The sequence below is a fragment of the Diceros bicornis genome, chromosome 3 (assembly GCF_020826845.1).
Source record: "Diceros bicornis minor isolate mBicDic1 chromosome 3, mDicBic1.mat.cur, whole genome shotgun sequence".
Taxonomy (NCBI): domain Eukaryota; kingdom Metazoa; phylum Chordata; class Mammalia; order Perissodactyla; family Rhinocerotidae; genus Diceros; species Diceros bicornis.
Window position 1 is genome coordinate 71,550,850 of NC_080742.1, and position 18,130 is coordinate 71,568,979.

At 37.9% G+C, this 18,130-nt stretch overlaps 1 protein-coding gene across 3 annotated transcripts in view; it reads right to left on the reverse strand.

The window, feature by feature from the left end:
• Positions 1-9,717: 9,717 nt before the first annotated feature.
• The window catches only part of FAM3C (FAM3 metabolism regulating signaling molecule C), a 46,438-nt gene continuing 38,025 nt past the window's right edge, over positions 9,718-18,130 (reverse strand). For all 3 annotated transcript variants that reach the window (XM_058529018.1, XM_058529022.1, XM_058529023.1), the window contains 2 exons: positions 10,860-10,986; positions 9,718-10,250 (listed from right to left, as the gene is read on the reverse strand). In XM_058529018.1, the coding sequence (XP_058385001.1) occupies positions 10,161-10,250; positions 10,860-10,986 (217 nt within the window). In that variant the 3' untranslated portion in view covers positions 9,718-10,160. The remainder of the gene's footprint in view (positions 10,251-10,859; positions 10,987-18,130) is intronic.

Below are 18,130 nucleotides of genomic sequence, written 5' to 3' on the forward strand. Positions count from 1 at the left end.
TGACAGTTTTATATGTTATAGATTAAAATATGCTACAAAATATTGAGAATTGCATTATTTCAGTAGTCAGATTAGTTGAATTCTGTTTTTAATTAGTTATGCTTAACTTGTAAGGTTACTATAATAAAATATACAGTAAAAATCTTAACTGGAAAAAAGAATCTAAATCAGAATAATGATCAATTTGTGAATTTGATATCCTAGATATTTATTATATTGTATGTAATGCTGCATTTCCATGTGAATGTTGAATGGTCTTTCTTGTTTTAGTATTCATGCACGTATATTCATCATATTTTACAAGGTTCCTGTTGAAAATTACAGGGCTATATTTAAGGTTGTATTTTAATGTAAATGCTTATGTTTTCTATGAATTGTTAAATATTTCAGTATTATATAGAAAAAAAAAGATTTTCTAAGTTCAGGATGGACAAAGAAAGAATATTCTTTTTCTTACAAGAAGCTATGGAAATGTTTCCCTGCCCGACAGGTCTCATTCTATTTCCTTTCAATTTTATTTACCAAGGCAGAGAAATAATTTATGAAAAAGAACAAACCATAGAAAATATCTCAGGCCTAATATTAAAATCAAGGCTAAACATTTACCTGTGACTCTTCAAATTTAACAAAATTATTACTTACTGAATGAGAGACTCAAAAATGACAAATGAACAAATACGGTGCTTATTCAAAAGAGTGGTTTACATTTCTTTAGCATCCACTGATTAGAATAATCTGAAAAATAGACACATTCTCATGCCTTTTTTTGCAAAGTAAATCTATTTTATCTGCATTGAAAATAAGCACTCTTTAAAAGATGAAAACGTAGTTCCCCTTACCAACCAATTTCTTCTATTAACTAGAAAACTTTTTATAATTACCTTATTAACCCATTGTGAGAATCAGGCAGCCTCAAATTCACAAATACTGCATTACTATACAGTCATTGCTTAAAAATGGTGATGCCAACTCAGGCTCTCCTCTCCAGCTTGCCTGAGCAGGAACTCCTAAGTCCCAAGCTGTGTCTTTGGGTTCTTCTTTTCCTTCTCCTCCCTGACATCACTGTGGACACCATCCTTGAATTTCTCACCTATCTGTTTTACTGGCTGACAACCTAGCTTTGGCCCATTTCCCTCCCACTCCCCATCATGGTAGAGGTAGCACCATGGCGCTCCTGGGAATACAAGTTCCGGGGCCCAAATGTTCCTATCCAGTTTGGGCTATTTTGCCTGCATTGTTTAGCACTCTTTATGTTGCAAGTAACAGAAAAGGCAACCCAGACTGACAAACATTAAAGGAAATGTATTGACTCAACAACTGAAAATTCCGGAGTTGTGACTGGTTCAGGTGAAGCTTGATCCAAAAGCTCACACTATGTTCCCAGGGCTCAGGTCTCTCCATCTCTGGCCTAAAGAGGTTGGCTTCTGTGGCGTTGTCGTCGTCTTCACGCTCCACACGGTGCTATGCCACCAACTCTCCTCCCAACCCCCCACTCCCAGCAACTCCCGGCTCTCTGCTTTTCTTAGCAACATGGCAGCTACAATTCCCTTCCAGACCTCACATTCTCTTACTACTAGTTCTAAGGAAACAGGTCCCATTCCAAGGAAAGAGAGATTTCTGGTTGCTCACACAGGAGAGAGAGAAAACTTTTATTTCTCAGAATACCCAGCAAAGGTCATCATTGGCTCTGATTGGTTAGTGTGTCCATCCCTGAGCCAATCACAATGGCCATTGGAAGTTAGGGCTGGCTGATAAATACACTGATCCCCGTAAGGCAGTCAAGACCCATGCAGGAACTGGCAGTGGGGTTCATTCCAGCTAAACCCAGGTAGCTTGAGAACAGGAAAGGGGTGAGTCCATAGAGAAAAATCAGGGTGTCGTGTTACCATTAAAAGGTACCTCTATGCTGGGCTGCACAGATATTAAATGTCCTCAATTCTAGTGATGTGTTTAGGAAACAGCTTTTTGGTCTCACATGGGTCAGGCTTACAGCCAGCAAAAAGCACTATGGGTACAAAGTGCCTTGATTTGTTTAAATACCCTTAATGATATAAAAAGGAGAGGGGAGGTACTCCAGTGTATTAATTTTCAACTTAGGAGTTCATCTTTTTTGCAGATTTGGAACTGCCTCAACAGGCAATGATGATTGTCTTGAAATAAAATCAAGAAAAACATATCAAATGGCATTATCTTAACCTCTAGATAAGGAAGTTGGCTAATTAAAGCATTTCCATGATAGTAGTACTTTACACAAAATTAAAAATGCTTTCATTTTTTTGAATTTATACAACTGCGTTATTTCCTTATTCATGATCTGAATGATAGTAGTTTTGTTTTTGTTTTTTAAGAAACTGTGATAGTTCTATTAAGAATAACAATGGAATTTAATTATATGTTAGATGCTATGACCCTATTTTGCAGCTTTGTAACCATGATATTCACAGTAAGTATTTTAGAAACACTTTAATTTTCTGAAGTACTGTCAGTTCTGATATGTTTGGTTTTACTTGGTTTAAAATGTAGAACCAGAAAAGTTTTCCATCAGAATATTTATTTATAGACAGTTTGGTGAGCATCACCTCCTGAAGGCCATCAAAAACTAAGGAACTAAACCAACCATTTGGAGCCAGTTAGTTAGTTATCCAGAACACTATAATCCACTTAGCTGACTTGAGGAAAGAAAAATTCAAATCATATCTCCGGGAACCATGAATATTCCTCAAGATGAGTCTTTCTTAAGGAAAATTGGCTAAGATGCCATGGTTTTTTGTTTTTGTTTTTGCTTTTTTTTTTTTTTCAGTTTCACTATAGACCAGATGTGATAAGTCATAACATTTCTTGGAATAAGATGATGAGGTAAGCTGAGAGGGACAGATGCATATGGCACAGCATGAAAGGGGCCACAGTGGTACACCAGGGACTCATTGCTTTTGAAAAAGAAAATAACATTAGTAAACACTTAGATAGCACTTACCATGTACCAGGCATTGTTCTAAGTAAATTATATATATTAAGACATTTAATCCTCACGATAACCTCATAAAGTAGGTATCCTTATTGTGGTCCTCATTTTACAGATGAGGAAACAGACACAGTAATAGTGAGTCAAGTAACCAGCCCAAGTCACAAAGAACAGACTGCTTGAGTCTGTGCCCTTAACCATCATATCATTATTGTGCCTCACAGCATCAAAAAGAGTCAGTACACTGCGTTTACAGTATACCATTTAAAGAGTTTGGGGGATTTGTAAATAAGTGAAAATCACAGGATGTTCCTTCATGGTTTGGTTATATAAACTTGGTTGAGGAACAGGAGTGAAGTGATGGAAGAACTGAGATCTTAGAATCCACCGTGAAATATAATTAAAATACATTGCCTCTTGATTTCTGAGCTCAAAGTGATTTAAATTGCCTGCGATTTTAGATCTCAATGCAGCTAACACTGGATTACGCAAGAGTCTAACAATCATTCCAAAAGGAAGTGACTAGGGGTAAAGATCAAACTAATTTAGTGTGACATTAAATAAATACTTACATCCTCTTTATTGTTGTGCTTACAGCCAATTGTTACATAAAGTGTTATTTTTAATAGATGGAGGAAATTTACCATTGGTAATGGTTTACATTTCACATCCAAAGAAAAACCACTAGAGATGGTTTACACTATGAAAACCTCTTGAAACAAAATCATGCTAGAAAAAACAGCCTCTCCCACTGGTTGTAAAGGGAAGTAATAATAAATGTGGACCAAGTCAACACAAACTGAAGTTTCATATGTGACTTTTTAATTTGCAGAGTAAATGAAAGCATCTGATTCATGGGGGAGAATTGGAAAAACACAAAGAGGGGTGGATATAGGGCTGTTTGTTTCCCTCTGTCAAACTGCTCTGGGTGATTCCTCCACCGAGGCCAAGAAGGCTTCCCTTTGCAAGTAAGTAACAACCAAACACTGGTAATCATGGCCCATATCAGCCCAGCCATGTCTAGCCAAGAAAAAAGAAGAGTGGCTCCTTGTAGCCCCTAATTACTTTTTGATAAAACAGGAATATCACCAATTTGAACTGTACATGTAAACATACCTCGAACTCTTCATTAACCAAGGAAAGGTATAAATACAGAAAATGTAAGTCAATAATTACCTATTTATTTCTAGTACATAATCCCTACTTTTCTTTTAAAATAACTTTTTAAAAATTTCTTTGTTAGTTGTTTTTATTTTTTCCCCAGCTTTATTGAGATACAATTGACATATAACATTGTGTAAATTTAAAGTCCTATCCATTGTAATTGCTTCATCTCAGACTCCCTGGCAAACAACTAATTTTTACTCCTCACAAGGCTCTACACAAGGCAAGAAATAGCGTAGTGTACAACAGCAAAATGGAAAAACTGGAAAAGTGAATGTGATAAGTTTTTAACATGCCCCCTATTTAATGGGTACATGCTAAACAATTTTACAAGCTCAAAGATAAATTTCATTATTCGGAATACAAAATTCTCTCCTTTGCTGGCTTGAACACTTTTTCTTCCTCCAAATGCCCAATTTACCATTTCTTGAGCAACTACACTTTAAAATTTGTTGACTAAATATAGGACACAATCTCAACGTTTCAATTGCAACAGCTCCTGTAACTGTGCCCATGTCCCATACACCCAGTGCTGTGGAATTATAACGAAACTCCTCTAACTAGAGTATTTCCATAATAGAATTTTAACACCTCCTTGCAAGGTGTTAACAGTTCCCCAAGAATTGGCTTTCAACCTCATTCCTGGGTCAAAAGTTTCAGATTTCTATAGGAGTTGAGATATAAGCTCATTTACTGATCTTAAACCTCAGGTCCTCTCCCTAAGGGAGAACAGAAAGTCATTTAGGGCAGGCAACTCGCCCTTTGGCAAGAGGCATACGGGACTCAAGGCCCAGGGCTCATTCCTCATGCCTAAGGAAATTCTCACCAACTGACACTCCCACTTCTTCCATCCAGGACTTACCTACCCATGAGAACCACAACTCGGGGGGACGACTGCCTTCTCGAACTGAACATATTTCTAACTATAGCTCTCAGCATCATTTGCTTTTAAATCTCTCCTCTGCTCAGAGCTTGAACTTGCAAGACATTCTCCTTGAAGTTCACTTCTGTTCTTGTCAAATAAAGCACACAGTACCTCTCTCATTGGGCTCCCAATACACAGGGGTATACAGAAGCCAATTTCCAAATCGGCCATTTTATTCCACTGGTGATACAGAAGGCTAAGACTTGGCAGGGAATTCACTGGCCCCAGTACTGAGCTTGTTCATCTGATCAGGTCACATCCAAGCAGTAGCAACGTGGCTGCAGACAAGCAGGACTGTATTTGCACGTATACCACATTGCTGAAAACGTGTTTGAAAGTCAAATGTATAAATTTAAAATAAAAGACTTACTGTTATAAAAAAAAGTGCTGATCCCAGAAAACAAAAATATTCCCACTCAAGATATTCAAGATTCCTCTATGCCCAGGCAACCCTGCTGGTGGCTAAGAACCTTCACAGGCCTTCTGAGCAAGAAGCAAATGCTGGTGTGCAAGGGGTTGCCAGCTGAGTCCCAGCATCTCCTATGACCTGACAGCTATCCAACCCTCCCCTACAGCAAGAGTTGGGTGGATAGTTAGGAAGTTATCAGAAACAGGGATCAAGGTCTATTGTCCTGTGCTCTCCCAGACTGGGGCTTCAGCAGAGTGCTCCCCTTGAGGCTCCTCAACCAGTTGCTGCCACAGAAAGGAATCAGAAAATACTCCTCATCTCTGGCTGAAGGCACATACTTGCACAAACTTTCCCTACAGGTGGGCCAGCAAGTGAAACCATATCATGTGATCATTTGAAATGCTAGCTGCCTGGAGGTACACAAAGCTTAATTTCTGCTTATGAAAGGTAGTATGGTGTCAGTGTGGACTGAGTGAAAGGGTAGGTAGTATGTAGTCAGAGGCTGGGAGGTCAAAGAGAACCTCAGGTGAATAGCTGCTTCCTTTCCCATGACCTTATTGCCCTACTCATTTAATGGTTCCCTTTAGGCTTGGTATCTTAGTCCATTTGGGCTACCATAACAAAACACCATAGACTGGGTGGCTTATAAACAACAGAAATCTATTCCTCATAATTCTGGAGACTGGGAAGTCCAAGATCAAGGTGTCAGCAGATTTGGTGTCTGGCGAGGGCCTGCTTCCTGGTTCACAGATGGCCATCTTATCCATTTATCCTTACATGGCAGAAGGGGCCAGGGAGCTCCCTGGGGTCTCTTTTATATGGGCACTAATCTCATTTATGTAGGCTCTACCCTCATGACCTAATCACCCCCCAAAGGCCCCACCTCCAAATACCATCACATGGGGGATTAGGTTTCAACATATAAATTTTGGGGGGACACATTCAGACTGTAGCACTTGATATAATGAGACTGAAAAGCTAAAGAGTCTGACAACTTTTCTCTTGGGCTAAAACATTACTAGCCTGCAAGAGACATAGTCAACAATAATAGAAATACTAGCAGTTGCATTTAATGAGTAGTTTGTGTCATGCACTTTGGTAGGCACCAAAAACACATTGTATTATTCCTATTTTACAGGTAAGGATATTGACTTTCTCAAGGTCCTCACGTAGTTGACAATGGAACAGAGACACATAATCAGGTATGTACTCAACCAGTATGCCACACTGGCCCCTCATTACATAGTTCTCTCTCCTTTAAGATTTTAGGCCCCTGTTCGCTCTGGCTCTCATGTGAAACAAATATGGCCTGATTATATGGAACATTAGGAGCTTGTAGGTTTATAAATCAATTTTCCCTAATAAAAGGGAATATGTCTTACCAATTTAGTCTCAGCTTGTTCTTTCAATATTTAATATACTCCAGCGATGGGCATAATTTATGCAGAGCTGATCAGTGAGTTTAGTAATGTCAGCAACTTGCAGCTGTGAACTCGTTGTACTGGGAAGATTGTCTTCCCTGTTTGTTTATAAACTGCCCATGGAACAAACCCAAGAGAAACCTCTCTTCTGTCTCGAAGGGCTAGCCAGCCCCTTTCCTTTCTGACCACTTCTAGAAGAGACATCCTGGTGTTGCAAGTGTTTCCTTAATATAGCTGCCTTCCAGCAGTCTGCCCCCTCACTGGATTGGAGGAAGGTTCTGGTGGAGGCAGAGTCCCTTAGATTCCCCGATGGCTTTCACCTTCTTCCTGCACCATCCTTTGCCGCTCCCTTTGAGCTGCCTAGCAACAGACTGACACTTCCAAGCCAGGCTTGTCTGCTTTTCACTTTTTCTAGCACTTGATTTGATTGGACCCTCAAGACAGGGGATGGGGGAGGGGAGAGACAGTCAATAGGCAAGGACAAGGCCTAGTTAAATGGAGGGAGCTTTGAGGGGAATGGAGGTTAACTAGCCATTGCCATGTGACAATCAAAAAAACCAAGCATATGACAGAAAAATCATCCTGGGAAGAGACAGCAAAAGAATTCTTCTGAGAAACGCTTTAGAAAAGGTAAAATCTGGTTCTTTATTCTACAACTCTTAATTTACATGTACTTGTTGCTGTCCAAGGCCTAATTGAAGGGGTTAAGTGGCAAATCTTTTCCCTGATCAACACAATTTTCCCCCTTCATATTCATTTTAAAAAGTATTCTAAACGCATTTCCACTTTTAACTGTTGTAATAACTGAACACAGTGCACATTTCTCATTCTTTCATTTAAAAATGGAGAGTGTCAACCAAACTGAATAAAACTATCCTCTTTTTTGGGAGGTCAAATTATTTATACTTTGTATAAACTATTAAAGTATAAAGTGCAATACAGGCTAAATGCATTGAGCTTCATCTGGCATAAAATTATAAAATATTAGCTGATTGATTTCAAAACAAATACAAGAAAGTATAGAAAGAACAATGATAAATTTTACTTTAATCAAATTAAAGTCAGGAATATAAAGACTGGCTCAATTTTTAATTTCCCAAATATCACTTATTTGCCTACTGTCTTTGCTTAATTTTAACAGGCATATTATAATACACTTGTTCTGGGAAAGCATCTATGATTACAAATAAAAAAATAGGCATCCGTAAGTGCTTAAACACCATTTAAAATACCCAAGTGTCAATGCAAAATTTGATTTTAATAAAGAAAATTCTTAACAACATTAAATGACCACTGCTTCATTTATAATGATTTTTAAAAGATATCTGAAAATGAAATGTAGTAAAATTATTGCTTCCAAAGTTAAGTTGGCACAATCTCTACAAGACAGAATTGAAACAAAAGCAAACTGCACCAGACAGAGCAGGTACATAACCAAACTTCATCCCTTCTTCTGACATTGTATACACCTTTACAAAGCTATCATGTTTCAGTCTTTATCTTGAAAGGGACGTCCTGCCACCTAGATACTTAAATTCTATACATGTTAAGATATATCCTGAGGATATTAGTGTGTTTAACCACAGGAATGACAAATTTTGCATGTTAAACAGTACAATAAATGCTTGACAAACTCTTAATATGAAGTTCTGTAGGTATGTTACTTTGCCAGATAATACCAAAAAAATCACAATGCAAAACCAGGAGTATTTATTTTCATTATTTAAAAAAAAAAATGCAACATTTATTTCACAATCCCTGAAACCGTAAAATAGCTATTCTTTTAATTTACAGAATCGAGGGAAGTATTTTAAATGTCAAAATATACACGCTGACTGTGATTTAGCATATAAGCACCAAAAATGTGAAGTTTACAAAAGGTGCATTTATTCATAAATTACATTCAGTTTGAGGGAAAGAAACAGTACCTCAAAGCTCATTAATATTTAAGAAATAGCTGAATAGCTTCCAACTTGGTTTACAGCAAAATAAAAAATACTGCTTTTAGTTTTTTTATACAAGTCATCTAAAATTTAGATTCAAAATTTTAAGTGCTGCCTTTATTGTAAATGGCAGTCTGACCATTTAACTTGTTTAAGTCCTAGTTTAAGACACTTCATATAGAATAGGTATTGAATGTCCTAAAAAATTTTTTAAAAACTTTGAGTCATTTAGCGAACACCTGAAGTTAACAAAAAAGTTAGATCTCTTATATTTTTTTACGTAGAATTGGATATAAAGTCATTTTGTGTCAAATAAAGTTATTTTTTAAAATGTTATCAGTCCACTCAGTAATTAGGACTTTTCTAAATATGTCACTATATCTTCAGGCAAAAATTGCTGTTACGAAGTTAGATCAAGTAAATACAGAATTAATTTCTTGGTTTACAAATTGAAATTATTGTGATATTAAAGCATGTCTCTTTCCAAACCACTTCGTCAATGCTGATACCAAGTAAATAATGAAAATATACGCCAGTATTGCTCTAACTGTACTGACATGGCCATCCTGAATGACCTAATTAGGTTGGGGAAGGGACTTGGCCTGGTTCCCCAGTTCTGCGGAGTTGCCACCTCCAGCTTCACTCTAAATAGCTTATACAAAATCAAGTTATTTACATTGCTAACACAAAATCTAGCAAGCTATAGTCCTGAATGCCACCTACATTTATATACTTACTTTTTACTGTGTATATTAAAAAAAAGAATGTTGTTGTGCTTTTCACATATCCGTTTTCACGTCATTTTATTTCTAAGTTTCTTGGGAAGGGAAGAGAAAGACCAAGAAAGGAGGTACATCAGGAGAGTCAAACTGTAAAGTAACATTACATACACAACTAGCCAAATATCTTTTTAATTTGAAAGATACTATCATCAAAAGGCAATATATATAAAAGAAAAAAACGTCTCCTCCCTAAAATCCCTATTATTCCGTGATAGATTTTCACAGCAACCAGTATATATATCAATATATTTTTCACAATCTGTTCAGTTATCCATTGGGTATGCTTTTAGAATTAAAAGATGTTATTACCATAGCATTCCAAACACTGTACTATTGGGGAAATGTGCTTAGAAATGGTTCAGTTATTTGCTCATTATGCTGACTATTTACAAAGCTATCTATTTACGTTAGCAATAAATAATCCTTATATCAAAAGAGATAATGCTCATGCACACACCAAGATGGCTGCACGCTCTTAAAATATTTACACATAGTTCCTCTATGCTAGCTCTCCCAGTAACAGTGCAAGCATTCTTCCTTCCATTTTCTCCACATTAGTCTTGCTTCTGGGGGATGCATCCTTCCATTTCCACGACTTCGGGCCATCCTTCATATTTGTTTGTGTCCTTATTGTTCTTTATGTACTGTTGGAACACAATCATAGCAGACAGTTTTAAAACCCTCTGTGAACTGCTTATCTGCAATAACATACTTTAGTGCACTCATTTCAGTTAACACTCATGTCAACAATGAGTTCATATAAATTATTGTTGAAGATATTAAAAGAGCAACCCTTGGGGCTTGGCATGTAGTGACAGACCTTCACATAACAGCTGAAAGAACAAAACATTGCACATATTTTTTAAAGGATCATTTGTTACTCAAAAATTAAAGTTTATCTTCTACTAAGTTCTGAAGTATTTCCAAACTTAACTGATTAAAATATCAAAAGCTCAATTAAAATCTTTATTAACCAATGCTTCCTAAAAGGCTGAAGATAAAGTAATCACATGCCAATGCACTGTCATGTAGGAAAAAAATTTCCATGCAGAATTTGACTATTTTTAAGTTTTGAAATTAAAACAGTGCCATAGTTATTTCAACTAATTGATTACTAAGAACTTATGAAAAATATATGAACATATTTAATGTCTGCTTTATTTAAGTTTCAAATAACTGGGATAGGAATATGTACTGCACAGTTTCATACAATTTGCTTTTGTCCATTAATCATGAAAGTCTAAGACACTAACCTGTTCAAAAGGGCTTTTGGTCTTAATGCCTTTACCACCACAGAAGACCCAGTTGTCTCTAAAACCAAGAGTAGTAATAGATGTACTCCCCAATTCAGCAATGAGCCGTCGCGCCTCATCATTGAGTCTTGAAGGAGAGAAAGAATAATGCAATAAACATAGCACACTGCATGTTATCTAAGTAATACTGACTCACCTAGGATAGTTAATATATGAGATAAAATGAGACAATGTCGGCTTAAATATGAGAACATTAAAAAAGAATAAAGAGGGGCCAGCCCAGTGGCGTAGCGGCTAAGTTCGCGCACTCTGCTTTGGTGCCCTCGGGTTCACCAGTTTGGATCCTAGGCAGGGACCTACGCACTGCTCGTCAAGCCACGCTGAGGCGATGGTCCCACAAAGAGCAACTAGAAGGATGTACAACTATGACATACAACAATCTATTGGGCCTTGTTTCAGAGTAACATTCCTACCATTGAATTCTTTAGTGACAAAGGACATGAAATACAGCAATTAATTTTAAGTTTACCCTATTAAGAAGTACCTTTTAGATGCCTTTACTTCACAACAATAATTCACTTTCATCTACATTTGTCAAATAAATAAGGATACTGCAGTTAGCAGATGCCTATCCAGGTTAATCCAAGGTCTTAAGCAATCGATACCTTTGTAAAATTAAAAACCATTTTGAATCTCCACTAAACCCTCTGTAAATTTCCTTCAAATAGGATAAAGGTAAATGCTGATAGAAATCTGGATGTTTCTAATACTTGTTTTATTTAAAAGAAAATGAATTTTGGGGCCGGCCCCGTGGTATAGCGGTTAAGTGCGCACGCTCCACTGCTGGTGGCCCGGGGTTCGGATCCTGGGTGCGCACCGACGCACCACTTGTCAGGCCATGCTGTGGCGGCGTCCCATATAAAGTGGAGGAAGATGGGCACAGATGTTAGCCCAGGGCCAGTCTTCCTCAGCAAAAAGAGGAGGATTGGCATGGATGTTAGCTCAGGGCTGACCTTTCTCACAAAAAAAAAAAAAAGTAAAAGAAAATGAATTTTGAGAACAGGGATATAAATTGTACTTCAGTGATAACTGCCAAGTGGTTACTTAATAAAAATGAAAATATTAACCACCCAGCAGCTAAGCACCTGCAGCAGGAGGAAGGGCAGTGACAAAAATCAAGGGCTGGGGAAACAGCTAATTGAAAGATGCCATTAAGGAATTTTGTGGAGGTTATTATGCAATGTTGAGTGATTCTCAACCTCCCTTCTGTCTCAAAAGGAGAAGAAATTCAGTAGATACATGCTAGCTGTAGAACTGAAGAAAAACAAATGATAATCAAGGGCCACCTGTGCAGGTATTTGGCAGTAAGTCCTATATATCACCCAAAAATGGCACTTACAGGTCAATTAGAGAGGTTTGTTCTGCTAAAATCTGAGGTAAGGCAAGTTTTATATTTGCACATGGCTGGAGGGTCATTAACTGCAAACACATGAGGGTCAGTGAGGAAGGTACTCATTTATCCCAGTGTTCTTTGTTTTGTTTTTATAATTTTATTTATTTATTTTTCCCCCAAAGCCCCAGTAGATAGTTGTATGTCATAGTTGCACATCCTTCTAGTTGCTGTATGTGGGACGCAGCCTCAGCATGGCTGGAGAAGTGGTGTGTCCGTGCGCGCCCGGGATCCGAACCCGGGGCCGCCAGCAGCGGAGCGCGCACACTTAACCGCTAAGCCTCGGGGCCGGCCCTCCCACAGTGTTCTTTGAAACACCCCCTGTTAATATCAGCTCCTCTAATGTAGTAATGAAAGAAACACTAGGTACAACAGTTCTCACTTAACCAACTTGAAGATAAACGGAATAATTTATGATTAAAAAAAAAACGCTTTAAAAAACAGGAAAGAACTACGTATATCATTAGATTTCCACAATTTATGCAAATCCCATCCACGGGGCAGTGGAGCAGTTTTAACCACAGCCTGGGCACTGTTGTCTTTCTGGGGGAAGTTCACTAGAATCAGCGAGAAAATCAGCTGTAGCCCTGGAATATTTAGCCTTTCAGACTCAAATCTATATAGAGTGACGCATTTATAACCAAGTGAAATAAAAATAAATGAAACAGCCATGTAAAAGAACCAGTGAAGTCTCAGCCACTCTGAAGATTGAGACCTTCCAGAGAATCACGTGTACTTGCTTCTGGCTTTCTCCCCAAAGGTGGTCTGCAGCTGTGCGGCCTGTGCCCATCCTTACATGAATTAGCTTTCACTTTTCATTCATTTGTTCACTTGATAAGCAACTTTTGTCTTAGGGGGACACTCTCTCAAAGTATTGCCTCAAACCTCTTTTCTTGTTTCCAAATGGTGTTAGGATCATAAATTTGGAAGACTGTCAAATGCCACTCTTTAGTTTATCCAAATGCTCTCTTTTCTGGCTACTTTCTTAGAACATTTTACTTGCATCATCAGGACTAGCAGGTGAGTTTTGCCTCTATAACAAGAGGAAACAGTACTGAAACGCAGAGGTCGGGCAGTAGGCTTACTGGGCAGCTTAGTGACAACCTCCTGCAGAGACCTTGGGGCTACATTCACACTTACATCTCAGAAAAATCACAAACCAGCCCCTCACAGGCTTTAGGGTTGCTCATAAATAGCTGAATGTTAAGTTCACAAATGCCAAGAGACTGCTTTGTACATGAGAACTGCATGCAAAGTAGGTGGTTATCCAAACACAGGTCTGGCCCCCTGCAAAAAGTACATAAAATCTTTCTTTTCTTAGAATTTTATATCAATTAATAAATAGATTGAAGGGCAGTCATTTTTACTTCTGTACTTTTGAATTGCAGAAGTGATCATTTTGATCTGTGTGAATAAACTAAGCCAATTTAGCCAGAGATCTAGAAGCAACTTGAAAATTTAGGTTTACCTTTTGACTTTGCTAATCTCTTTCCTCACTTTCCCATGAGAACACCCTAAGGTCCTGTGCAGAAAAGGGCTCATATAGTAGGCCTGAGCTGGCTATCCTTAGAAAGGCCTAATAACAAGATTGGTCCTTGGCGGGTATCTGGAAACTTGGATTTTGGGAGGGCTCTCACTATTCCCAGAACTGATCAGAATGATTCACTGTGTCTAAACTGTAAATACAATACAGTTTATGCTGAACACCTACTTTCTATCTAGGAATCTGGAATTTTGGATGTGTTAGGCAGAGGGGACATACATAACCAGCGCCCAGTAAAAATCCTGGGCACTGAGTCTTTAATGAGCTTTCCTAGTAGGCAGCATTTCACAGTGTTGTCACAATTTGTTGCTGGAGGACTTAAGTACGTCCTGTGTGATTCCACTTGTGAGAGGACTCTTGGAAACCTGGGCCTGGGTCCCTCTAGACTTTGTGCACACTCCCCTTTGCTGATTGTGCTTTGTTTCCTTTTGCTGTAACAAATTGTAGCCGTGAGTGAGCAGGTCTATATGCCGAGTCCTGTGAGTCCTCCGAGCAAATGATCAAAACTGGGGTGGTCTTGGGCACCCCTGCCACATGTCCCTATGTATATCTAACTATAGTCTTATAACAAGATAACTTGCTCAGTAACTTCTAAAGTTTTCTGATCTGCCCATATAGAATTTGGGGGATTTTATTATTCCTTTCTGATATCTTCTATTTAACTAAGTAAAAGATAATTTCATGTTTTAAAAAAGAAGTTTAAAACCATACAACATAGCCAATATTTTGAGCATTTGATTAAGTATACAGTAGGTGTCAAAATGCCCCATTTCTTTAAAAGCCAGTGTAACTAATGTATTTATATGTAGCATAAATTTTGGAGAAATAAGCTTTATAGGAGCACCATGAGTTTGTTATATATATTTTAATCTTTACCAAGGCTCTTAACTAGACGAGATGCTAAAAATTTATATGAAATAAATTATTTTAGTTAACGATTTTCTTTAAAATGAATAGAAAATCATCCTGTGACAAACCAGCAGGTAGAGAGAGATAGGGATCAAGTTCTCCTAGAACAGATTCTAAAGCTTCAGAGGCAATCTGGAGAAGAAATAGAGGAAGTGGGAACTGCAGATGGGGAGTCTCTGAGACCTGCCTCCAACTCTGCTGGGAAAGGAGGAACATCTGATAGTCCTACAGTCACACCATCAAACCAAGCCAATGCTCCCTTTCTCAAAAGTACAGAAAGCAACAAGGAGAACTGATATTCTGAGCTCAACTCTGGGAATAACCAGTTGGGAGGCAGAAGTGTAAGTGCCAAGAACTTCGGAAAAGCTGAGACGATAACTTGGCTTTATTTAAAATGAGATGGTAACTTGGCTACATTTGAAAATCATCATGTTACCTCAGGAGTTTGAAGAATAAGAAATGCTAGGCATAGGTGACCATGCAGCCTAGACTTTAAAGAGGGTATATTATAAAAAGTTCAGATTAGAAACTCTTATGAGAGACTATGACTTTTTAAAAACAAACAAACAAAAAAACCTCAATAATTTTCACTATATAATTGCTAACAATCCCAGGAAAAAGGAGAAGCGTTTCTAAATTAGTGCTACTATAGGAGTGTTCTGTGATGGGCTCAAACTCAAAAAAGGAAGTGTGCAAAAATACAAGGCAAATCCTGTTACTAATGACAGAACGTTTACTACTACTACTAGGAAGACCTGTAGGGCTCAGAATGAGACGAGACTTGTAAAACTATTAAAGGCCACAGAAAGAACTTTTCCTAAGTGCAAATAACGAAGGGATCCACTATTTCACAAGAATGATATAATATCGAGATCAATCCACGACTGTATTTTTCAGGGAGGCAAACACTCTTTGATCAACATAAAAAGGGAATAGTAGTTGAGAATGTCCACATAAGGGCTTTAAAGTAAATTTAGGCTTCCAGGCCCACATATGTCACACACTTAAATTCTAAAGGACCTTGTTAATATAATCTTCAGGGTAGTATCAGTTATTTTAAAAGCATCATGGAAATTGAAGATCCAAAGACATTAAAAGTTAAATATTCCAGTTTTCAAAAAAGACAAGGAAAATTTTAGATACATTGGCCGATAAAACTAATTCCAATTCCTAGAAAAATTCTAGAATGGATAACAACAAGGAGATCTTGAAAGCATCAAAAAAAAGAAGAAAAGAAAGGGGGGGTAGTGGGAAGGAGGGAGGAATAAATAAAGCCAAGTTATCATCTCAGCTATTTCAGCTTTTGAAGAGGTTTTCAGGCAGTAGATCAGGGTACTGTAATTAGCATAGTTCATGAATTTCAAATGAGCATCTGATAGTCGCAGAATATAGCCTCTATGAATAAAATAATGAAATAGGAGTGGACAGTCTGCCTATTAGGGTACATTGGCAGCTGTCTGAAAGTACTTTCTGCAGTCGATTAACAGATGAATCCCTTGGAGGAGGCCTCTAGCAGGGTGGCACACTGCCCTTGGTAAACATTTTTATCGATGACTTAGATTTAGACCTAAGAATGACTTTGGAGAGAATATAAAGCCTGGATCATGGAAATCTCATAGGACAAATGTCAGAATCAAAACCAAGTGGGCCAAAATCAGCAAAATTAAATTTAACAAGGATAAATGAATACAAAGTCCTTCATTTAGATTAAACAAAATCAAGTTCTGAATGGGGAGAAAGACCTGACTTGGCAGTGGTTTAAAAAAAAAAAAAGTCTGAGATCAAATGAAAAGATCTGAGAATTTAACTTGACCAAAAATTCATGAGCCAAAAATGGGATGTGACTGTTTAAAGAAAACTAATACAATACTAATGTGCATGAATATTCAAAGAAATGTAATCTCTACAACATAGTAAGCTAGCATCTCCAGTGTACCCTGTACTGGCCGGACCACATCTGGAATACTGTGTTCAATTTGGGGCACTCATTTTAAGAAAGATGATAACCAACTAGAGAATGCCTAAGAAATTCAGCCAGGAGGGTAAAACGACCTAGAAACTTAACATGATAAAAGGTTAAAAGAGCTATGCATATTGAGCTTGGAAAAGAGAAATGCCAATTGGTTTCAAATACTTGCAGTATCAAATGATTTGGGGAACTTATTTATCGTTTTGTTGTTCCACTCACCCAAGTTAGACTATCAGGTGGAATTTAGAGGGAGACCACCCTGAGAACATAACATTACCTAAGGATAGCTTTTTGTTGTGTTTTGTTTTAAACAGAGAAATGATGAGAGTACTGGCAAATTAGGAGGTGAGTAGTTCAGCGGAGGTATTCATAGAGAAGTTCCATCTCGTCTTCGCTGGGAGGCTGGTTCAGGTGACCTTTAAGATCCCCTACTTCAAGACATCCACGTGTAAACCCTTCACTTAGGCATGCAGTTAACATGTCACAGAGCATTCTTTCCAAAAGGAGGAATACAATAACAAAATTTAGCTTGCTCATTCAAACAAACAAAAACAAACTTATTTTATAGTAGGGAGTGGGGGGATGGAGAGTAGGCATCATTACAGAGAGCTGCGCTCCCCAAAGTGTAAGTTTTCTTAGATATAGGTTTTTTTTCTGTTTTGTTTTTAAAATAGGCTTCCTAGTTAAAATCAAGAAATACTGGGATAAACAAAAGTAAAGAGGTTTCTTTGCAGCAGAACTTCAGAGTCTTTCATTGTAAATCCCTACAAGGGGCAAAATACATGGTGCCACCTCCAAACTTATTCAACCATTAGAGTTTTAGAGGACTGGGGTTCCACCAGAACACAGTTTGGGAAATGCTGTGATGGAGACCAATCCCAGTCATTCTGCTGAAGTTCACTGTATAGCCCAGGAGCTCATTATGTACAGGAGTAACTAGGATCAGAGGAGAAGAACTATAGAGAACTGAGTCCTGCTTTCCCTAATCAACATGGATACCAACTCCCTGTCTTGGAGAAAGCAGGCACATCCATTTGGTATTCCATACCCTCTTGGGTATAAGCGGGAGAACAAACCATTCCTTACAAGGGAACATCTAGTGGCCTTATATAAGGAAAAGACATAACACACCAGCAGAAGTAAGCAGAGCTTCTTATCTGATTTAAGACTGGGTTTACAACAACTGATGAACCATTTCAAATGTTCCGCAATCAGACACCTGCCAAGGTATATGTTTATATTTTGTTATGCTGAATAGATGCAGATGGCCCTTCATACGGATTATTAGTCCATTTCTGTATAAAGGACATGACATTTATAATTTATTAGTGTTTGGAGAGGGAAGTATTTGAAATATAAATTCACGTGCCCCAAACTGAAAATGCATACAACTGAGTTCA